Raw genomic sequence first — 22,450 nt, 5'->3', positions numbered from 1 at the left:
AAATTAGAAGACTCCAAACGAGCCCTTTGTTCACACCCATTGTCATTAGTCGCCTTGTTTGTGGTGGTGGCTAATTGTAAATGAAACCAAATCCACCTTCAGTGTGATGCAGATTGTCCGCTTCACGTACAGCGCCCGGGGGACACATTGCCGCAGACCCAGAAAACTTTGCTAATTGAAAAAGTGCTCGGTGTCAAATATACAGCCATCTATCTTGCCTTTGTGCAATAACAACACAATCAAAGGGTAAGTGCAGGAAGAATATGTTTACCGCTAATGGTGTGAGAGTGCATTTGCCTAATGAAGACCAAGGCTGACCCAAAGCTATCCAATGTTAATACTGTGTGTGAATGTTGGGCCTCAAGTGAGTTTATATGATAAAATCTCAATTCTGATTACAGATTACTTAACAGTACTGTTTCATATGCAAATCAGGCACAGGTGAAAGAAAACACATGAATAATCAAGCAAAGGATGCAAATGCGAGCAGAGACAGAACATTCTCACACGTAGAATGCTGCAAATAAATAGCTCAATGAAATACATTTTACCAATCACCTTGAGAGACCAACACAGATGAGATTTTCAAATTAAACAGTCTGGATGTTGTGCCGTGATCAGCAAGATTCTCCCACCTCAGATGAGTTTTCCTGCACTGCTTATTCAACTGGCGGCTGTGATAACATAACTCCAGGTCAAATGAGAATGAACAGGCTAATGTTGGAGGGAGTTTTAGCGCGCGCAGCACAAACAGAGGACTGTCTGACCCCAGTTCACACAAAAACAGGACGGAATTAAGAACATTTGCTCTGATTGAAGCACACCATGACATGCTTTAGAATAGATGGTACACAGGAAAATTGTCTCACAAAGAAAGCGTAATTGAGCAGATTCAGGCATTAACAACATCAGGAGTGTTGTCGATACTGTCAGAGCCGTCTGCACAGAAAATTCAATATCTAAGTGAGCCACAGAACAGAAAGACCAATTAGTCATCGTCATGTCCGTGTATAACATCCATATTCCGACTGCTGCGAGATTACACAGCAGCAAATTCACATGAATCACATTTTATTTCGCTACAGAATGTTTAATCTCCACAGGAGGAAAACCAGAGTCATAAAAAGAAAGTGTTAAAATGTAAATATGTTGACATGGCACACAGACAGTTGTGATTGAAATGCCAGCTGGTGTTTAGAGGAAAAGCCTAAACCTAGTTTAGCATAATCATGTTCTCGGGAGCCCAACCAAACTAACACAAGGACCACGCCAACATGTCATTACCCTTAAAAAGTACTTATATTTCCACATCACCAAAGACTATTGATGAATAAATTAAGTTAGGACATTATTTTCTCTTTTCACATTATTATTACAAAAAAAATAAAACATTTGCTTGTCAATCTAGTTACAGTCCACTCTGTAAATGTTTTAACATCCAATCCTTATTATTTACTATGTCTAATACCAAACATTTGAATCATGTAAAAATGTTGACTACATGAGTTGAGAAAATATGTGAACTAAAAAGTGGTTATATTTCCAAACTTTAAAAGCCATGTGGAGTTACCGAGTGGAAGTTTTTTCATCCATCATCGCGACGGCACCCACACGTTGATAAAAGCCCCTCTTCTCGCTGCATGGTGAGGCTGGCCGTCCCCTGGGGTCCCGCTCGGCCCGGGACGGCTCGGTGCTGCTGATTATCCAGGGAACAGGGGACATTAAATGTGCTGAGAGAACACAACAGCCTCATCTGAGCCGCCTTCCTGTCACGCAGTCCTCCTGTGCTTCCTCGGCCTCCCTCTCACCTGGCTGCTGAACAAAGTAGGCCTATAAATACACAGTGTCTCTGCACCTTGTCTTCACGTTTGTCAAAAGTGCCACAAACTTTGACAAAAAATACCCAGATGACAAACACCAGACATTCTCTTTCACTCATTTCTTCCCTTCCGATTCTACATTCGTCCTCTGCAAATTACATTCTTATAAAAATCAATCAACACCTGCTCAGAGCCAGGAGAGAGGGCGATGACAAGGAACCTGGCTGTTTATCAAAATAAGGCTGCACTGAAGCCGCTAGGAGACATTTACAACAGTCAGAGATTCAACCATTATTAGCCGTACTATAAACAGTAACCAAGATGAGATTCAAAATGTCAGCACTCATAGGCTAGTGTGGTCACAAACTTGATTATGAGAGCAGGGCAACTATCGCAATTATCACATTGACATTTGTATCCAAAGTATCCAAAAGCTCAAGGGTATTAACAGAAATATTGAATAAACTATTTACCCATTTATTTGTAAAAGGGAAGAATAACCTCATGATTTACTCGCACAAGTCGTTCTCCTTACTGTTGTCCACATAAATCTTCCAGAAAAACTTGAAATAAATAATACATGTAGAAAAAATATCTTTATTTGTTCAGTCCTATTTTTTCATAAATTCATGTAAAGTCTCAGCCAACTTTCAAAATCTTGATCGACAACATAAACTGAATAATTTACTAAGCAACTACAGCCCTAGACATTTTAATCCTCGATGCTATTAATTAAGTTTCCTCTGCAAACACCAAAATATTTGGTCTTTGTTGTATAAAATCTCTGCATAAAAATGTTCTGAGTCTGTTGTCACTTCTTATAAATTCATAGCATTGAAACCTGCTCTTTTTAAGACAGTAGTTTTAGTAATATAAGTATAAGTAATATAAGTAACGGTATCTATTTTCATTTTTTGCTACTCTAGCCTGTAGGATAACAACATGAAAACCGATGTCAAACTGAACCGCTTTTCGTGAGACTTGTGCCGTGTGACCGAAATCCGTGCCGTTCCTCGCCTTATGCGCAATTCTAATCTGCTTTGTTTGTGCACGTAGGGGGGCAGCGGTTCTATTAAAAAGATTAAACCGTTTCCATAGGCAAGTCAGGCATCAAAGGCCCACCAAATTGCGGCCCCATACTCGAGTGGGCTTCTGTAAAGTCACTTATTTTTTAAAGACTGTTTTGGCCAAAAGGCTTAATTAGACAGGAAAGTTTAAGCGTGAAATAGGGATGAGAGAGAAGGGAGGACATACAGTAAATTGTATTGTAAATTGTCAATTGGAGCCTGGCATACGTGTGCTGTGTTTTAACCGCTCCACCACCGGGCAGCACTTATTTGTCCATTTCATCATGTTAATGCAAAAACCATCAGCCCATTATAGCGCCACAGCTGACCCAGATCTGGCAACAGCAGTTAGTTTGAGACAGCGCCACCTTTAATGTCAGGTTCACCGCTTCTCCAAACAAATCAACACTTGTCCATATACTTTATGTAATAATCTATGAACTACAATGCATTAAACACCACTTCAATCTTTGGCAGTACAAGTCTGTTCCATATCAAATGCACTTCCTTTCTCTTGCATACGCTTTAGTTCGGAACACAATGAAAATCCAATTGAACATCTTGGTCAAGTCTATTAATTCAAAAGATTTAATGCAGTATGACAAGCCGAGCATCCAACTATAGATTTTCCACAGAGTGATTGGTGCAGCTCTAAAAAAAATAATGGTAGTCATTTAAAATGTACGAGAAAGGAAAGATTTTTTTGTAAGAAAACACCTTTTACATGTTTCAGAGAAAAAAAAAAATGTATAGTCGACTCTACATAGTATTCTAGTCCAGCACTTTTGTTGAAAGCACTGGTAGGGAAAGTGATATAATTCTCACAAAAGGAGACTAGCGAGTTTGTGACATTTGAAATAGAAGTGACAAAAATTAATAAGTACATTTTTTGGGGGGAGTATCCCGATAAGAATGTGTTAAAACATGTCTTTAAATGTTTTTACTGAGGTTTATTAGATAGCTGTGAAATGTATATAAAAGGAATTACAAAAGTGCACAAATATCAGCTGATACCTTAATTTGAACGTTTAAAAATATAAATGAAAAATGTTATGTTGTAATCAGCTCTTTTTTGTAGCATTTTCTAATATAAAAATGATATACTCGATATTCAAATTCTCCATATCTGAAAAGAAAATGCAACCTCTAATTTAGGAACGGATTGAAGATACAATAAATTAAACACCAACACATTTGCTATACTGTGCACCCTTATCATCCCATTATTTCAACTAAATGAGGCAGAGTCCTGCATATGAATTGGCACTCAGCAGAAGGAAAGCTCAAAATCAGAGCCTAATCTCTTAATCCCACAGAAGCCACACAATCATTTATGTCAACACAGGGAAATCCATCTGACTGGGGTGGCCAAAGGGCTTCATTTACACACACCAGACAAACTGTCCCAAAACACCAGCGAGACATTATGAGTGGTGGTCAACCATACATCAAGCTATATAAACGATGTAGAAACACTTATATGGGAATGAATCACAGAGACAGTGACATAGGGTTGCAGTCATTAGAACGCAGAAGTAACAAAGTACAAATAATCACAATTTGAATGGTCGCAAAAAGAAAATGGTCAGCAGTTATTTGTTATTTTTCAACATACAGGTGATTAAAATGAAATAAATTGCCCATATAAAACAGAATATATTAGATATTTCTATAACAGTTCAGCCCTTGGACACAGATGACCTCTGGAGTAAACTATACAAGTGATACTATTAAACTGTGCATTATATTGTGGCCAACTTCTTAGAGCTGAAACAGTACGGTCTATGCCAAAACAAAGAGTAACATTTCGATGTGTTGTTGAAAATGTTGCTTTGGTGTCTCAAGCCTTGGAAACAGGGCAGGATCGCTTAAATATGAGTCACAAAACTAAAATAGCAGAAATACAGCGTGAGCTTTTCATGCAAGTTGTATTTATGTGTGGAAAAATGTCAGATGAAAACATGTTTTGTGAACACGAGCCCAGTTCCTGTGCTTTGAGGAAAGTTTGTACGTGCTCATAAATATTGAATGAAGGAAGCGCCGGGGGTGAGACCAAGTGGATTCTCGTTTAAATCTACTCCACGACATCAGGACTATCATTTTTCAGCTGCTGCAATCGCTTTCCCAAAAAAGACATTCATTGTTTTGCAAACAAAGAATGTCTGGAGAGGATGGGACTCATGTTCCAATCTACAAAACACATTGATATTCGAGGTAGAGTCGACAGTAATGCCGCAGTGGGTCATTTTATTTCTGCTAAAGCACTACTATTTTCTGGAGAGCTAGAATCTATTTTAACAACTGCAATGCCTCAGAAGAAATGAGACTGTGAAGATGGGGCATAAAATTATGAAATAAAGTGGGCGCTGAGAGAAAATTACCTTGCACCGAGAATAAGCCGGAGCTGCCAAAGTGTTTTATACTCTTTTACTTGTAACATTATGTTGCTTATTACTTTAACCATTACTATTACCTTGCTATTATACATAGAGAGCCATTACAGGGAACGCTTGGCACCAGAGGGCAATAACCAAGAAGCTCATCAGTATTTCTGTCTAGGCACACACTTTCTGAAGCTGGACCGTCGGCACTTGGTCCAAAGGTTTTTTCAGCCGTGTATATTATAACACTACAGCCAAGAGTGATGCAGGCAAGTGTAGCATTCATACCTTAAATGCAAATTGTACGCTGGAAACTGTGGCAATAAAAGTAGCAAATAAGGTCAGGAGTAAAGTGAAGCGAGGAAGTCACGAGGAAGCGGAGGACCAGTGTGATAAACGACTGATTTAAATGGGAGGTGTTTAGTATGTTTGTATAATGATGTGCAAAACATACATATTCCAAACTGGTCATTGCCAAAGGAAAGAAAGATGAGCCAGGGCAGGGAGAGAAGACGATTATAAATAATAACATGTACAAATAATGACGAATCGAGACAAATCGACAATCAAAAATGATTGTATTTTGATTTTGGACTACACAGACTATAAAACACACACAAAAGACCTTTTATAACAAGGACAGCGACACAAATCAAAATGTTAAAAAAGGAACAAACCTTTTTGACTTTCTTTATACACTACATTCGTAAATATTATCCATCTAGAAGCCTTCAGTCACAAGTCTCAATGTACAATAGAAATAATAGTTTAGACCTCTGAACATGTGCTGGAATGCATGTATGTATGCATGCGATTCTTGTATTAGTTTTGCAGTTAATTGTTCAGTAATGCAGCAAATAGTCATGTTCCTCGACACGTTCAAAATCCGCACTGTGAACTCAAGTTTTGATTTTAAAAAACCAAATCACACTGCTATTATGTTCCAAAATTGTGCCGCTCTAGATTACATTATTTAAAACGGCAGATTAAAACTAAAGCGGGCTGGAAAATCAGATGAGACGAGAGGGAGGGAGGAAGAGAGGGAGAGAGAGAGGAGCAGACGACGCATCCCACAATGAACTCAAATTTCAAATTGGGGGTTGTCAAGAAATCAGTGAATCGTTTGCACACGGCCGAGCTGCGTGAATGCAGCAGAGAAACAGTCGGCGGCGAGGGGTTGATTTTTCTCAACCTTCTTTTCACTTTGGCAGCCTGAAACGCTCACCCCGTCTCACCCTCCAGTCTTGACACGTAACAGGCCACGCTCTTCTCCTTTGTCGAGTCTGAAGAGCAGGCTCAGAATGAAACCATCTCCACACACGCATTCACACCGACGCATCAGGCTTGCACGGTTAAGTAGATACCATTTTGAGTTAATATGTCGCTTAACATTCAAAAAATGCCAACGACTTATACATTAAGAGCGCGTGACGACGTTAAAAGCGTGCATTGGATTTCCTGCTCTCACCTGGAACTGCTTTTACGGAAAGATCAAACAGGAACGGTTAAAAATTATACACTTTTTAACCAAATTAAATGCACAACCTGCTCGTCATACCCCCACAAACTTTCCATAACAGACAGTGAAATGACCGTGGCGCCACAGTGCCCCCTACAGACCAAACTGAACGCACCAGGTCTATCAACAAATGAATTCTGCTGTTAAGATTCAAGGGTATAGGCACTTGTTTGAGTTAATCAGTAATTGCTTTTCAGAAAACCAAAGCAGAGTTTATATCTTTCTGAAAATTCACTTTAGCTGTTAAAGACTTGACAGGTAGTGAATTGAGACGTTGAAAGATCAGTTTTCCTCTTTTGCACTTTAGAGCTGAAATGATTGGCTGAGTGTTGGATGTAGAAATGTAGAGGTTGAATGGAGGTGAGAGAAGAGGGGAAGACAATCAGGGATGCAAACAGAGGCTTAACAGCAGTGACTTATGTTCCCTTCAGAGACATACGACGACATGCTCTGAATGAAGAGGCAGCCCCAGCAGCTTAACAGTCTAAACATGTTTGGGACGGGGCTACCAGACTTTTGGAAGGGGCTCGAAACATCTCATTTGCATCAGGCTCGGAACTATAATTAGACACATACTAAAAATGTCAATTCCGGCAGTGTTTTTATGATGTAATTATTTTATTTCTGTGGTCAGCAACTGTGAGAAGCTGGGCACTTACTCCTTATGCAATGGCTGATGTGACATTTTATGCTCAAACTTTTACCAGATCCACACAAATCACAGTTAAAAGTGATAAAAGCCTGCCTAAGAAAACAAAACCAAAATGAGAATTTTGTTGAGAACTTTTGACTATTCAAAAGATAGAATATTTCGCTTTGAATCGTTAATTTGTGTGCACATTTTGAATCACTTGTAGGTCATGTGAGAAGGTTTATGACGAGTTATTGGTGAAAACGTAAATAGTAGTTAGTTTACGGACCTGGAGATTGATGGGTTGAACTCTACATTATGCAAGAATCAAGGCATGAGGTCGTAATGCCTGATCATAAATGTCGGGGGGAAATCTACGGTAAAGATGAACAATCACTTATTCAAGCAAATGCAGCCATTTGCTTACACAGAATACAGAATGTGCAACCAGAAAAAGACGAGCTCTAACATAGTTTACAAACCTAACAAGAGTAAAAAAGAGGCAAAGTCAAAGGTGGCAGCTGGTTTGTCAGGTTACATTTACAGGCTGGCAGTGCAGGGGAAGAAAGCGTGTTCCTCCCTGAGCAGCGCGCCAAACGCTGCTGACACGATTAACTGGACCTTTTAGTGCAAGACCCAATACAGGCCACTCACCACCAGAGTCATTTCACTGTTCAGCAGAGCAGCACCACACGCAGCCCTGGGCATTGATTTCCATCCACAGTGTGACAGGGCAACAATCCCAAGTTTGCCCAAGAAGTTACCAGACTCCCAGCGAGGCTTATGATGTACTGAGAGACGACATCTGGGTATCCAAGCAACAGTCAGAGAGAGAAATGACAAATGACAAATTTACTGCAGAGTATACACAGCAGATGAACATATTCTGTGTATTGGAGGCAAAATGGTTTACGCGTAATTTAATCCATTTAGGGGAGGAGGTTGTAAATTAATAAACCGCAGCAATCAATCTAAATATTAAACCATGAGCATGAATCCACACACTTACACACTCACTATTCTGGGGTTCAAACTAAACAAAATCAGGACTAAATTAATGTTAATTCCAGGTCTGAACTAGTTCTTAAGAATTACAACAGAACAAATTACCATGAACCAGAATGAACCAGGACTTCCCCGTATTCAGAGAGTTAATTAACCACCACAAGCAACATCCCATTAACAAAAAGCAGATTTGTGCTGGTCCCAAGCATAAACAAAGTTGCTTTACAAGGGAAATTTCACCCACTCACAGTCATAATACAGCTGTAGCCACAGCTGCCCTGGGGCTCACTGACAGATGTGGCTTCCAATAGTTCCCCATTCAACAATAACACCACATTCAATCTGAGCAGACCAAATTAAGTTTACAAAGCCAAGTTTAGAATGAGACAGGACGAGATTTTGACTCATCACTATAATTTTTGATAAATTAATCAGAAATAATCAAAAAGGAGTTTATTGACATTGTCCGCTAACATAATTCTGACTAGGAACATACAAAAATGAATAATACACAATTTCCAAAATTAATGTTTGTGTCGGCCTTACAATGTGTATTTGTTTTATATTTTGTTGTCTAGTTTTAACTGCAGCTTCTCAAAACTCGTAACTCACCAGTGCTCAACAACCACATCTCACAGGATCATTCACACATATCTTGACATCTCGCTCCATTCCTAATAAGGACAAATCAAACTTGCCACAATATATCTCCAACAGAGCATGTGTTCCTGACGTGGGGGTCACAGAGCTGGATAGAGCACACATTAGAGCAGTGCCCCTTTATACATTACTGCATGTGGTAAAGCAGTGAGTGTCTCAGAGATGTTTTGTGTGAGCTGCAGAGACAGACAGACCCACAGTCCCTCTCCCGGGGCTCAGTGTTTTGTGCAGCACACTCTGAACCTGACAGAAAATCTAATGAAGAGCTACCAGACAAGCTCCCAACACTCGCCTCCACCAAATGTCATGGGTTTTTAGGGGAAACACAGAAGGCAGGAGCTATTGTAAAATTGACAAGTGCCTCACATTGATGCAAAGTTTTATGGCATGCGAAAGTATAATACAAACAGATGGACAGAAGCAATCATTTTGAAGTCGTTGCAAGATCTTACATACTTTCTCCCCCCTCAACAGATAGGCTTTCACATGGAAACCACACAATCAAATCTGCAAGTTTTCATTTCATTTTATAAATTAATTTTTATACATGCACATGTACCCAAATGTCTTATTTTTATACGAAACCATTACAGGATGAAAAACTTGTATTTATTTATTCTTTATATTTATGCAGGTACATTATATTTACCATTTACCGCTTTATGCTTATGACAATATGACATTCTCTGTTCATCACACATATTTATAAGCAGCGTTATTTTACTCTGCTTCAAAACAACCTCAATTTCTCAATAAAAGGCAAATATCAGAGGCATTTTTATGACTTCCAAGGAAATAAAATTTTAGCCAAATTCACGAATGCCTTTACGCCCTGACATTTAGGCAGCCAGTTCTCCATCAGCATGAGCTATAAAACACAAATAAACTAAGATATACAACGGTCATACTTGAAATAGATGTAGGAATGTTAAAAACAGATGCCTTGGTATGAATGAGCTTTCACAATAAAAGGCAATATATTTCTCCTGAAGACTAGCAACAGCGCTCGAGCCAACAAGATGCATGAATGGCCATAACAGTAAAACATGCTTTGCAGAATACAAAATTGGATGCTCCTTGCTTACTCTGACAGCACATCAACATGCACAATAAGTCTGTTTGGTTCATGGTCTTCTGCTCTCAGAGGGTCAGCTCTCATTAAACCAGTGATGTGCTGGATTCATACAACAGAATACCAATAGGTTTCTTCACTCATCTCCAGCCATTCATTCTTTATTGCACCGTAACCCTTATCCCTGTGCACAGGAAATTTAAATGTGTAAGAATTATCTAATATGAGAAGATGGGAAAGGTTTACAGCAGGTTATATGTAAGGAGTCAAGCTCTGTGAATACAGAGCATCAATTTGTACACATTGTTACTTTACAGCCTTCAAATGAATTTATTGCCTCAAAATTCTAAAAACAATACCTCATAATGACAAGGTTAAAAAAGGTTGTTTGAATTTTTTGCAGTTTCTCCCATTCGTCTTTGCAGAACCACCCAACCCCAATATGTTTGGTTGGTTCACTGCAATTTTCAGTATGGGCCGTCCAGCCAAACTGTACAATCAGAAGAGAAGGGCCAGCATATCTCTTTTCTTCTGGAAAGTTCTCCTCTCTCCACAACCATCTCTGCAGCACTCCACCAATCAGGCCTGTGTGGTAGAGAGGCCAGACAGAAGCCACTCCTCAGTAAAAGGCATATGACAGCCCCCGTTTACAAAAAGGCACCTAAGGGACTCTTAGACCATGAGAAACAAAAATCTCTAATCTGATGAAACAAAGATTGAACTCTTGCGCTTAAATAGCAAGCGTTAATGTCAGGAGGAAAGCAGACACCGCTCATCAGCTGGACAGTACCATCTCTACAGTGAAGCATGGTGGTGGCAGCATCATGCTGTGGGGATGTCGGTGTAATCCCTCATTCGTCCAGGCGTGTTCCATAGTAGAAAAAGCTTCAGTTGTAGTCATCTGGACTCAGTTTGAAAAAATAGACGTTTCGACTCTCATCCAAGAGTCATTGTCAATAAAAGAATTTAGATCGAGAACTCCGATATTAATACTGTTCTGTGGTAAGACCCGCCCATTGGGAGGAACCTTCCTGAAGTAGAAAGAGTTGTTTGTTTCAACAGAAACTGTTTCAGACTCTTGGATGAGAGTCGAAACGTCTATTTTTTTTCAAACTGAGTCCAGATGACTACAACTGAAGCTTTTTCTACTATGCTGTGGGGATGTTTTCAGCTGCAGGAACAGGGAGCCTAGTCAGAATCATTGAAAAGATGAATGCAGCACTGTACAGAGACATCCATGAAGAAAAGCTGCACCAGAGCGCTCTGGACTTCAGACTGGAGCGAAGGTTCATCTTCAACACGACAACGACCCTAAGCACACAGCCAAGAAAACAAAAGTGGCTACAGGACAACTCTGCGAATGTCCTTGAGTGGCCTACTTTTATTTTCTTTTTTTAATAAGTTAAATTTATAAAATCATCACAATTCCAAATCCTTACAGAAGGTTATCTATGACAGAAGCCAACGAGTCAGAAGTATCTCGCTGCAAGTAAATATTTAGTGAACGATATAGTTTCTTTAATATGGAACAAATCAATATGCGCAGAACATGTTTCTTCTGGTTAATGACAAAGAAAGAAACAGTGTGAGATCATCTCCTGCGGTTACTTTTCACTCCAGGTTTAAATAACAGCAGAGAGAAAGTTACAGGAAGCTTTAGTGAGGTCTTAAAAGGATTTTATAAATAGCTCATTCTATTGTGTGGGTCGCTTGCTGCCCTCTAAGACCCAAGGCACCTTGTTGTAATTTGGCCCAGCCGTAGCAAAGTGCAGTCTCTTAAATCATGTCTTTGGAGGTCCTCTGGTTCTCCACCCAGGTGGCTTTAACCGTCCCGTGCAGCCAAACAGAATTAAGGCCGAATTAAAAACTCAATGAGCCTAATAATTAAACTTTAATGGACAGCATAAAGCACCCTGGACCTTTTAAATGCTGTTGTCACTACCAAGATACCAAGCTGTCGACCCTGCGATCTCTTTTACACCGGACAAATAGGGTGAAGTCGGGTAAATTGGGCCATCAGGTAATATGGGCTATCCAAGGTTGGAGGGGCACAGCTTTAAAACAATTTAAATAGTTGCCACAACACACATGATTTGTTTTGTAGGACAATCTTTTGTTTGGACAGTGTTAACAAAAGATGTCAAATGTTTGCAATAACTACAGAAGTATGACTTCAGTCAAATAAGGTTCTTCTAACTTTCTGTGGTGATAAAAGCAACATAAGCACTATATAGTGAACAGGTGTCTTTAGTAAGACAAACATGGTGAGTTAAAGAGCAGGCCAAGTTGAAGTTGAAGAATCACCACCTCATCTGCCTGGGGGTCCTGCAGCCAAGATTCTCACTCAAACACACTCGTCCTGGACCATGAACTTTTGCATTCAGCCCTCTCTGGACCAACCTTATTCATTACCAAGATGTGGGGCATCATTGAACTGCGGGTAGCCTGTATTATTTTGGTTGTTGGACTATTTGCAATGCAGCCAATCACGTTGCTGGGATTTGTATTGCTGTTTTGATTATTCTAAAATGACATTCGCACTGTGTATTTTATTTGTTGCACTTAAATGTCGTTTGCTGTTCTGTCTTTTACCATTTCAATACATGGTACCAACCAAACTTAAATCATCAGTCTCTGCCTACTCTCACCTAGAGCGATACCTACCTTCTGATAACCAGCCTACTACCACTGTGCATTACTGTGTTATCGTTATGAAGTATTAAGATTTCATTTATTGGTCATTGTACTATTAGTTTATACCACATATGCTAAAGACACATCACTATTAAACCCATTTGTATTACCTTTAGAAAAGACTAAAGGTACACGGAGCAGTGCGTGTACCTTTAGCAGATTGTGTTTTGTGTGCGGTGCAGGCAACGGTACATGCTAAACTTTACATGTACCGTTGCCTGCACCGCACACAAAACACAAACTGTATCTGAACTGCAGAGGTTATTCTATGATGGACCACACTGCACATACACACCAGCTCTCAGAGGACATCAGCAAATGAAAACAAAAGCATGGCACTGTTTGCGTTCCAAGCGCTGAGTTGATTAAAGACAAAGACATTCATAGCCAGCTTTGACAACATGGGAGCCGACCTTTGTATATAATATTGTGTAGGCTAATTCACAGCTCAAATCCAAACCCTGAAGTACAGCACAAACAAACACTGTATTCTTTTGACATTGCATGAGTTGATTATGAATTATAACAAATCCATGTCCATATTTGTAGCTTGTGTCTCCTTTTCGTTTGTGACAGATGCGCTTCAGAGCTGAAAATCAGACCAACTCTCCAAATAAGCAGCGAAAGCAACAGGTAGAGCCTTCGTTCAGCATTTCCAAGTGTGCGTGGGCGGTGAGCCGATTGCAAAATTTACATAACTCCAGAGTCCAGAGCATTTGACAAGAACATCCTCCGTCATGCCACGGCGCAGCATTATCAATATCAAAACGACACATTAGAAAAGTAAACTGCAACATGCTTGAAATAGAAATAAGTAAAAAATACTATCATTTGGTTATCTAGTGTCTGAGTACAGACCTACGTTCTGAGTATCACCACTAGAGGGCAACCAATGACTACTTTATGGCATTGCTCTTACCAGCGTTGACTATGGCATCCACCTCCAGCAGCGTGATGTCTCCTTTGTAGAGGCAAACTTTATCAGACAGCCCTCCTCCGCTTGTCACCTGGGTGTCCTCATCCTCGTTGTCATTGACTGAAATGAATAACCACAGGAGTACAGTGATTACTCAAACCACAAAAACGTACTAAGTCTCAATTATTCCTACATAAAGTAAGCAACCTAAATATATGTTACTCTATTCGCTGCCGCTGCTGTTGAAGATTTAGAAGTACAACTCTGATTATGAACAGTATTTATGACCATAATGTATTAGGTAAATTTATATCAAGTATAAGTCACCATTTTTATATTTACACTGTACGTCTTAGAAAAATACTGTATATTTCAGTAAATAAGATATGTGCATTTGTGTCAATTCATCTAGTTTATTTATAAATTATAATGTTTTCATTTATCACCATTTGTGTTTTTTTATAATTATATTGTAATGTATGGGCTACTGCGTCAAAGTAATTTTCCTTGTGGATCAATAAAGTTTGCTAAGAGAGTTTCATCTTCAAATACTTGCAAAAAGTACTGTATATATTGAATACATGTACATACCAATGTTTCCCAATCTTTCCTTAGTCAAGACTATCACTTAAGAGCTGTCTCACAATCTTGAGTGCCCCTTATGTTGTGCATCTGTGTCTCTTTAGTAATTATAAACTATTTTACCAGTATATGGCCAACAATATTGTATGTTCTTGTTTAAATGATAGATGCCAACATTATCCTACAGAAACACGATTAAGGATTAAGCCCTGGTAAGTGCTCACATACTCTCGGGGTCTCTGTACCCCTGATAGGGAAATCCATCATAAACCCATCATGTTTCCCTATTCATTTAATTTTCTGATCAAGCTTCTCCTTTTTTCAAGATCATGTATTCCAAATATGTTTAATGCTGCAGTAACAAAAAGCTGCTGGTCATACTGCTGTTTTCCACCCTCCAGGTTGTGATCTTGTCCAGGGAGACGTAGTCCTGGCGACGGTACTCCTTGCGTCTTTCTTCTCGATCTAGACGGAGCAGTCTCTCTGTGGAAGACAAAGAGATCATCATCATAATTATCATCATAATATAGTGCGTTTGCAGATACTCAAACATGCCCTTCAATTGTATGTATTATTCCTTCTCTCCCCATCATTGGTCATGGTGAGCTCCTTCTATAGTCACAGCTGCCCTGGAGTAGACCTTAGAACCTTCCACCTCACACCATCACCACTCACTCTCACAGAACAGTCACAACACAACAACAGCGAGCACTGGGCTTGGATTGAAACGCCAAACATTTGGGTTCACGGCGGCATGAGTCAAAGTTGAAAGTAAGATGAAATATATAGTATGATATAAAATACAAAAAAAGGACTTTAGTCTGATGACGTCCGATGGGGTAAAAGGCACTCTGACTTCCCATGGCTGCTTTTATTCTACATGAATGAATTACAGGGAATAAAACATCAGCAGCGCATTCTGGAGCAAGAAAACATGTGTTAATAAACTTACTCAAATAGTGCAAGAGTAAAATAGGAACTAAAGATAGATATTAGACTGCTATGCAGGATATCAAAATAATAATACTATTAATGACCTTAAATTCAGAAATCAGAAAAGGTTTATTTCCATTGTCAAAGAAGAAAATTCACAAACAGGAACTTGCTTTGGTGATTCGGTGCAACTTAGAACAGTGACAATAATAAAAACAAGATCTATAGAATCAAATAGGGCATGCACTGATGAAAAACATTGAACAAACATTGAACTCAACAATGTCATCTATGCCACCGTTTCAAGAAACACTAGTCTAATATTGCAGCTTTATTTGTAATGTGCGAGGAGTCATTATTCTCGCCTATTGAATAAAATGGAACTTGCGAGAACCCCCGTTGCAACAGCGCCACCTAGAGCAAAAAAGAAAAAAACATGAAACGCTTAATCTTAGGCTGTGCCTAGGCACATTTGAGACAGTGATGGAGCTACCTTTGACGAGTAAAACACACCTGGCAGCATCGCTCTATGATAAACAGGAAGTCAGCCATGTTGAATCAAAGTGGCAACGCCACGTTAATATAATACATCCATGCGTTTGACTTTTTTTTTTCAAAATCGTACTTGTCCTAGGTTTTTCCTCCGATCGAGCTCAAAAATAGCACTTAGAGACATTAGAGATTAGAGACATTGAAATGTAATAAATACACGCCCTCAAAAAAGGCTTAATTTCCTATTTTCTCAAGGACAAGTCACACCTTATGGAATTGATCTACGGAGCTCATATTTCACTCACTAATGCGTTTTTAATGGTCTGATTGGAAATAATTAATACCATGTAACACATTTACTCTATAGCGCCCCCTACCCATTGTGTGAAAAACTCAACATTGTCTGATTTGTTTTAAACTCATGGATTATATACTCCTCGAAACGCCATGAAAAAAGTACATTACAGATATTGTGTATTTTTCACAATTGGCCAGCAGGGGCGCAATTAATGCCTTCACTTCCTCTTCCTCTTTTATTTTGATGGGACATTTCCTCTCGTGCCGCAGTCTTAGCATTAGCATCATCAGCATCAGCGGCGGGTCTCTGTTGCTAGGTGACGGAGGTACAGGGAGGAGGGGGTACAGTGTCTTATTCTTTAGACCTAGCCTAAAGAATAAAGTCTAAAGAATAAAGTCTAAAGAATAAAGTCTAAGAGAATGCAGTGTCGGGGCGATCGCAATCAAAACACAGTCGCGAGGGGTGGCGAAAGCCATCATCGCCGCTAGCGTGGCTTTAATATTAATATTGATATTTCTTTCAGTAACTCAACATTCTTTATTGTTTTTACAAATAACTATTCATTGCAACTCCCAGGTCTTGCTAAAGGCCGACCACTACAAAAAATAAGTCTGTGCAATACAATGTTAAGTCCTTTGGTATATCTACATTTGGACTTGCCTTGATCTTCTCTTAATGAAATTTGAGCTTGACTGCTTGAAGGCTACATTCTCGGAATATGAAATAAGATTTACTTTGATGTTTAGATCACGCTGCTACCTGCTCAGCCTAGAAATGGGGCTATAATTAATTACTACATTTATCATAGCAGTGATAATCCTTAGCCCATTCGTATTCATCTGCCTAATTTAAGTATTGTATATTATATATACTATACATTACATCATTCTGTGCAGCTGCTCCTCAAACTACTCCTCACTCTGACATAGCATGAAGTGCCTTGCCCAAGGGCACCATGATTACAATGCTTGTAGCAGGGATCAAACTGAAAACCTATAAGTGGGCACTAGAGCGGCACTAGCTATCGCAATGAAATCAAAATTGTAATTTGAGCTGCCATCAAATCTCAAAGGCTGCAATTATTTAGATCAGTGGTTCTCAAACTGTGTTATACATGCTCTTTCAGTTAGTACGCGGCTTCTTCTGCAGTACTATTTGTTGAATTTCATCCCCATTTTAGTCCTCCTCTTGGTTAGTGTTGTTTAGAACTAGAAAAGCAACTGTGTAGTCCTATTTTAGACCTGGAATAGTCCATTTTCAGACCTGTATTTTATGGTGGTACTGTACTCTATGGTGGAAGACTCAAAATAATGACTATATCGACTCATTACTCAATAGAACATACCTGAAACAATATATTTTGGGACTAAATATTTATCTTGTGAACATGTACTTTACGACTGAGAGGAGATTTTGTAATTTGGTGTAGATGGTTGAATAAGTAACAAGTGCGATTTATATGTTGTAGCTCATGTCTTTGAATGATACTGTACATTTAACTGAGATGGTAAAAAGCCGTTTCAATATGACTGTTTATGTCAACAGTTTTCTGGTGTATCGTGACAGGTTTATTTCTTAGGTGGTACTTAGTGTCAAAAGTTTGGTAACCATCGACTTAGAATGTCCAATGCAAATAAGATAAGATAAGATAAGATATTCCTTTATTGTCCCACATGGGGAAATTTCATTGGTGCAACGCGGGTAGATACAGAGGTAGATACAGAAGAAATATCCTGTCTTTAGAAAAATCTCGTTGCACCTGTGGTTAGACATCTACAAACATGTCTTGACATTCATGGGATTCTTTGATTAGATTGTTTGATATATCAGTCTTCTCTTAAACGTTAAGGCTCCTGGAGTCGCTTGCTAAGTGAACTCTGGGCAGAATCCTACTTTGACTGCATCACAAATCAAATATTGTTTTTTTTCTTCCCCAAAAGTCTCTATACGGGTCCAGATGAACAGGCCTACTTTTCCATCATTTATTCATAGTAATAATATAGTTGTAGTGCGCATGCTCAGTGGGTGGCAACATCAGGTCAACTGGGCGCCTATGTGTCAAAGCAAAAGATATTAAGAGGATAATAACAATAAGAATAATAAATGTTCTGTTTAAATTGGCTAATGCTACATTTGATCAAGTTTAACGACCTACTGGAACCTCATCGTGCACGGTAGGCTCCCAAAGCACGTGGTAGCTCCAAGTTACCCTGCACAATTGCACCTGCCATTTGAATTTAAGATCATATAAAGGACAGACATTGTATTGCACGCGTTTAACACAAGCTAAAGCAAATGCAACAAGCAATGTGGAGTTGCAAGGCTGTGTTGTTGTTTACCTGGTAAGCTAAATCAAAAGAGCTACTGTTGTCCCATCACACAGGTGGAAGGATTAGTTTGGTTATCTAACCCTGAAGCCTGCTTGAATAATTAGGGATCAGGGATGGAGCAGAGGCGTTTTAAATGGGAGCTGTTCAAAAAAAAAAATATCAAATCGCGAAAAGGAGGCAGAATGAGAAGCAAACATAGCCTGCACAACACAACACGGGCGCAACAACAGCATCCCCGTATTAACATCTGCACAGCTGCCGTGAAGGTTGTACAAGAAGTTATATATCGTCAGTGATAAAAGGCGGAAGCGCTGTCAATCTCCTGCTATGGTGGAGAATCATGCTGTCTGCCACAGAGAGATGGTGGTGGTGATAATGATGGCTTGATTCTACCCAAAAGAAAGCCTTACCTTTCTCATTCTTCCAGTCCTTTTTCTTTTTGCTCATGCTTCCGGAGTGATTAGACTTTGAATGGTTGTTTTTTGAGTGTGGCAACCCCAGGCTCACAGTAAATAGTGATCCGGAGGGAAAGTGAAAAGCAAAGTGAAACAGCCTCTGGACGGTTGTCTCACCTGTGAAACTGTCAAATATCTGTGGACCTCGGTGCGCGCAACCTACCGTGATTGCGCCGTAAATTATGTGTACGGATTCCGGACGCGTGATTGGCTGCGGAGAACAAGGAAGTGCCTGCGCGATTGGCTAGACTTCTCCGTCAGTCATAGTGACAGGTCAGAGGGGGCGAGTTGTACGCAGTGGGTCGTCCTCCTGCGCGCCGGGGAAATGCCAAAATGAGCCTGATCTGACGTGAAGATATCCGCAGTTTTGACTTCTGATAGGATCATGGAATAATGATAATAATAATGAAGATAAATAATAATCATAATCTTAATATCACAAATAAATTATTGTTATTATTATTATTAGTAGTAGTAGTAGTAGAAGAAGTGAAATTAGTATAGTTTTTATTATTATAATTATGATGATTATTATCATTAGAGTTAGAGTTCAGTCTCCTGATATATGCACAATTTTTAGGACTTTTTCCAATTCATAACATTAAATATTTTGTTTTAGATTGTTATTCGCCATGGCAACGGTCCCAATTTCTCATCATTTGCTTAATTTTACACATTGGATTTACTCTATTAATTTCTACGTACAACACTTTTGATGTTTCTAGCACATTAGCAACCCAGAGCTTGTAGCCAGAATAATAACAGGAAATCACTAAGGTAATAACACATTTTGCAATTATTTTGCCTGAATAGGCCAGGGTATTTAAATATATGCAAAATGTTCTTTCACTGATGCTAATAAAATATGTGTAGTGTACTGGAGAAAGCAGAAGTAAATACAGTAATGTTGTGTTTGTTTGTTTGTTTGTTTGTTTGTTTTACCATGATAGATTGGTATTATATTATCTTTATTTTACCAAGACTTAATAGTGTTAAACAACTTGGCTTATCATGTCCATTTGATAGAAGCTTACAATAGAACATGGGTAGCACATGGAATAAATAACAACTTGCTATTGTTCTGGGGCCTATGCTGTATTTTGTAGGATAGAGGAGATCAGTGCTAAGTCAGGCTGTCATATGGGCCAGACTGGTTCCAGAGACCACCGTCTGTCATCTGTTGTGTTGCACTGCTCCGGTCCAGACCCATCTGCTCCAAAAACCTCTGATACTAACCCTCAAGGGGCCGTGTTGTTCTTCCAAACTGGACTTCAAGCCTTCTTCTTTTGTTCTTTTGAAATTCATCCAATTGCTTAATAATTTGAACATTTGCCGAGTTTGCAAATCACATAGGAAGTAACAAACTCAAAGTATAGCTTGTGCAATACCCCCATATTTTAGTGATGCATTGCTTTGTTTTTCCTCACGTCGTGACAATAGGAATAGGTTTATTTTGGGGTTTTAATAGGATGAAAGTTTGTTTTCTGACCAACCTGCTTAAAAAATCTTAAGTCTTCATCGTTGTAAAATGTATTCAAACAGTTGCATAATACTAAATCTGACCTTTTTGAAATATTAACTCGTGTTAAGGGAAATTAACTGAATTTTATGAGTTTAACTTTGCTGCACATTTATAAAGATACCACTAGATGTCAGTCTTGCAATACATTTTTGCATATACTGAGTGCAGAACAAATTGCATACTTAATTTAATAATTTGAGTATGCTTTGAATACTTTGTTATATAATATTTTAACAAATATCATGATATTTTAAAAAATATCATATAACAAACTGAAAGGCAATGGAATTCATTTTTTACCATGCATGTTTACAAGTTTTTTATTTGATTATCCCCAGGGGAATAAAATATAATTTCCATGCTATTTGACATTTAAGGTGTACTTTTTTGTTCCCACCTAGACATGGTGAGAAACATACAAACTCTGCACAGAATGTCTCCACACAGCCCAAGTGTTGAACCCAGAGCTTATTGCGTTGAGGCTATAGCTACTTCACATGTTAAAACGTAATCTCAGCTGATGAAAACATTTATACATAAATTCAGCCCTGGGATTGAGCCTCTGGCGCAAAACTGAGCAAAACTGTTGCCTTTAAGCAAATTATTGGCCTTAGGAGAACATATTGATCTGACTCAGTCCAAAACATATTTGAAAAAATAAACAATACAATAACAGATATAACAGAACATCAGACTTGCCGGGGAGGACTCTCCTACAACCCCAAATTAGTGAGTTATCTTTGGATCTGATCAGTGATTTATGGAACTTGTAAACGTTCATGCATTTTATTGGGAGAGCTTTGTCATTTATAGTGCATCATTTTGATCTATGATAAACACAGTTCAATCTTGGCTACTTTTTTTGTGATAGTTCCTCGGGCGAATACAGAGGAGGATCTATTTGTGTGCTGTGTAGGCTATAGTCATGGTTACAGCACCAAGTTCAAGCCAAAGTCTGAACCCAACGGGCTGCACCTACAAGTCATGAGTCAGAAATGTTGTTGTCTTAATTTGTATGTTTTTGTATTCCACTTCAAAATCATAGCAACATAATAACAACTCGCACTTGTCTGCGGCGAAATGCACAAAATGATCTAAAAGCCTGCGGCAGATAAAATACTACAGTATTTTATAGAAACAAGTCGTGTAATCCTGCATTCGTCCAGAAGTGTCTATAAAAGTATTTTATACTTATTTTAATCCCCTGTGACTTATTTTACATTCAATATTGCCACACATTATTTAGATCAAATTGGTGGCTTCACAGACAAATGAAATGTTACTGAAAGGGGAAATCAAGACAAACGTGGAGGCCTCTGCTGCACATCCTTGAGGCGATCAGATGGCACTATTGTATCCTTCTGTGTTCATGTATTGTTGAGCGCTTGTCAATAAATATTACAAGGATTAAAGGAAACATTTCTTAGTGCAATATGTAACAGATAATTCAACGGATAGCAAAGTTGTTTTGTCTCATTGCATGTACTGTATACTCTGAGCTATTCATGTACACTTCATCAGTGAGTTTCCAATACTCAGTACTACAGGTCTTTGATCCCACTCTGCCCACCCTGAATATAGAAACAGAGAGTGACCTGGTGGTTTCTGTGGGCTGCTGGTGGTAACCTTTTAAATCAACCCTCCTCTACCCATATCATTGTTGTCTTCTATATTTGGCACATCTGTTGGACAGATGTGAACTTGCTGTTTTGATTAAACAGAGCAGAAAACTGTAAGAGAGGCATTCACTAAAAGTCTTTTATATATAATAGCTTGTCCATGCCAGTTGTAACACAACAGAGGTATATAGAGTATTTTAGCCCTGTATGCTACATTGATTTTCAACACTATACCCTATAGGCTATACAGTTTATTATTCTAAAGAACTTAAATCGCTTCAACACACTAGAACATGTCAGCTCGCACATCCAACATCAGAAATGTAGTCATTCCAGGATAAACACAATAACTCTACACAATGACGTGAACCTGACAGCCAGTACTTTGTATTATTATACACTATATAAGAATGTGGAATTTGATTTTTTTTTTTTTTTGGTAGCCTACAGCCTG

The 22,450-nt window shown here is 38.9% G+C and overlaps 1 protein-coding gene across 1 annotated transcript in view; it reads right to left on the bottom strand.

Moving 5' to 3' along the window:
* Positions 1 to 19,028, bottom strand: part of macrod2 (mono-ADP ribosylhydrolase 2) — a 583,152-nt gene extending 564,124 nt beyond the window's left edge. Inside the window, exons 1-3 of the mRNA XM_072436382.1 lie at positions 18,811 to 19,028; positions 14,729 to 14,830; positions 13,769 to 13,885 (exon numbers count right to left, since the gene is read on the bottom strand). Of these exons, the coding sequence (XP_072292483.1) occupies positions 13,769 to 13,885; positions 14,729 to 14,830; positions 18,811 to 18,847 (256 nt within the window). The 5' untranslated portion in view covers positions 18,848 to 19,028. The remainder of the gene's footprint in view (positions 1 to 13,768; positions 13,886 to 14,728; positions 14,831 to 18,810) is intronic.
* Between the last annotated feature and the right edge of the window lie 3,422 nt (positions 19,029 to 22,450).

The sequence above is a fragment of the Eucyclogobius newberryi genome, unplaced genomic scaffold (assembly GCF_026437365.1).
Source record: "Eucyclogobius newberryi isolate DKJ021-1_F unplaced genomic scaffold, fEucNew1.0.hap1 SCAF_8, whole genome shotgun sequence".
Classification (NCBI taxonomy): Eukaryota; Metazoa; Chordata; class Actinopteri; order Gobiiformes; family Gobiidae; genus Eucyclogobius; species Eucyclogobius newberryi.
Note: the sequence above shows the minus strand (reverse complement) of the source record. Positions and strands in the feature narration are given on the sequence as shown.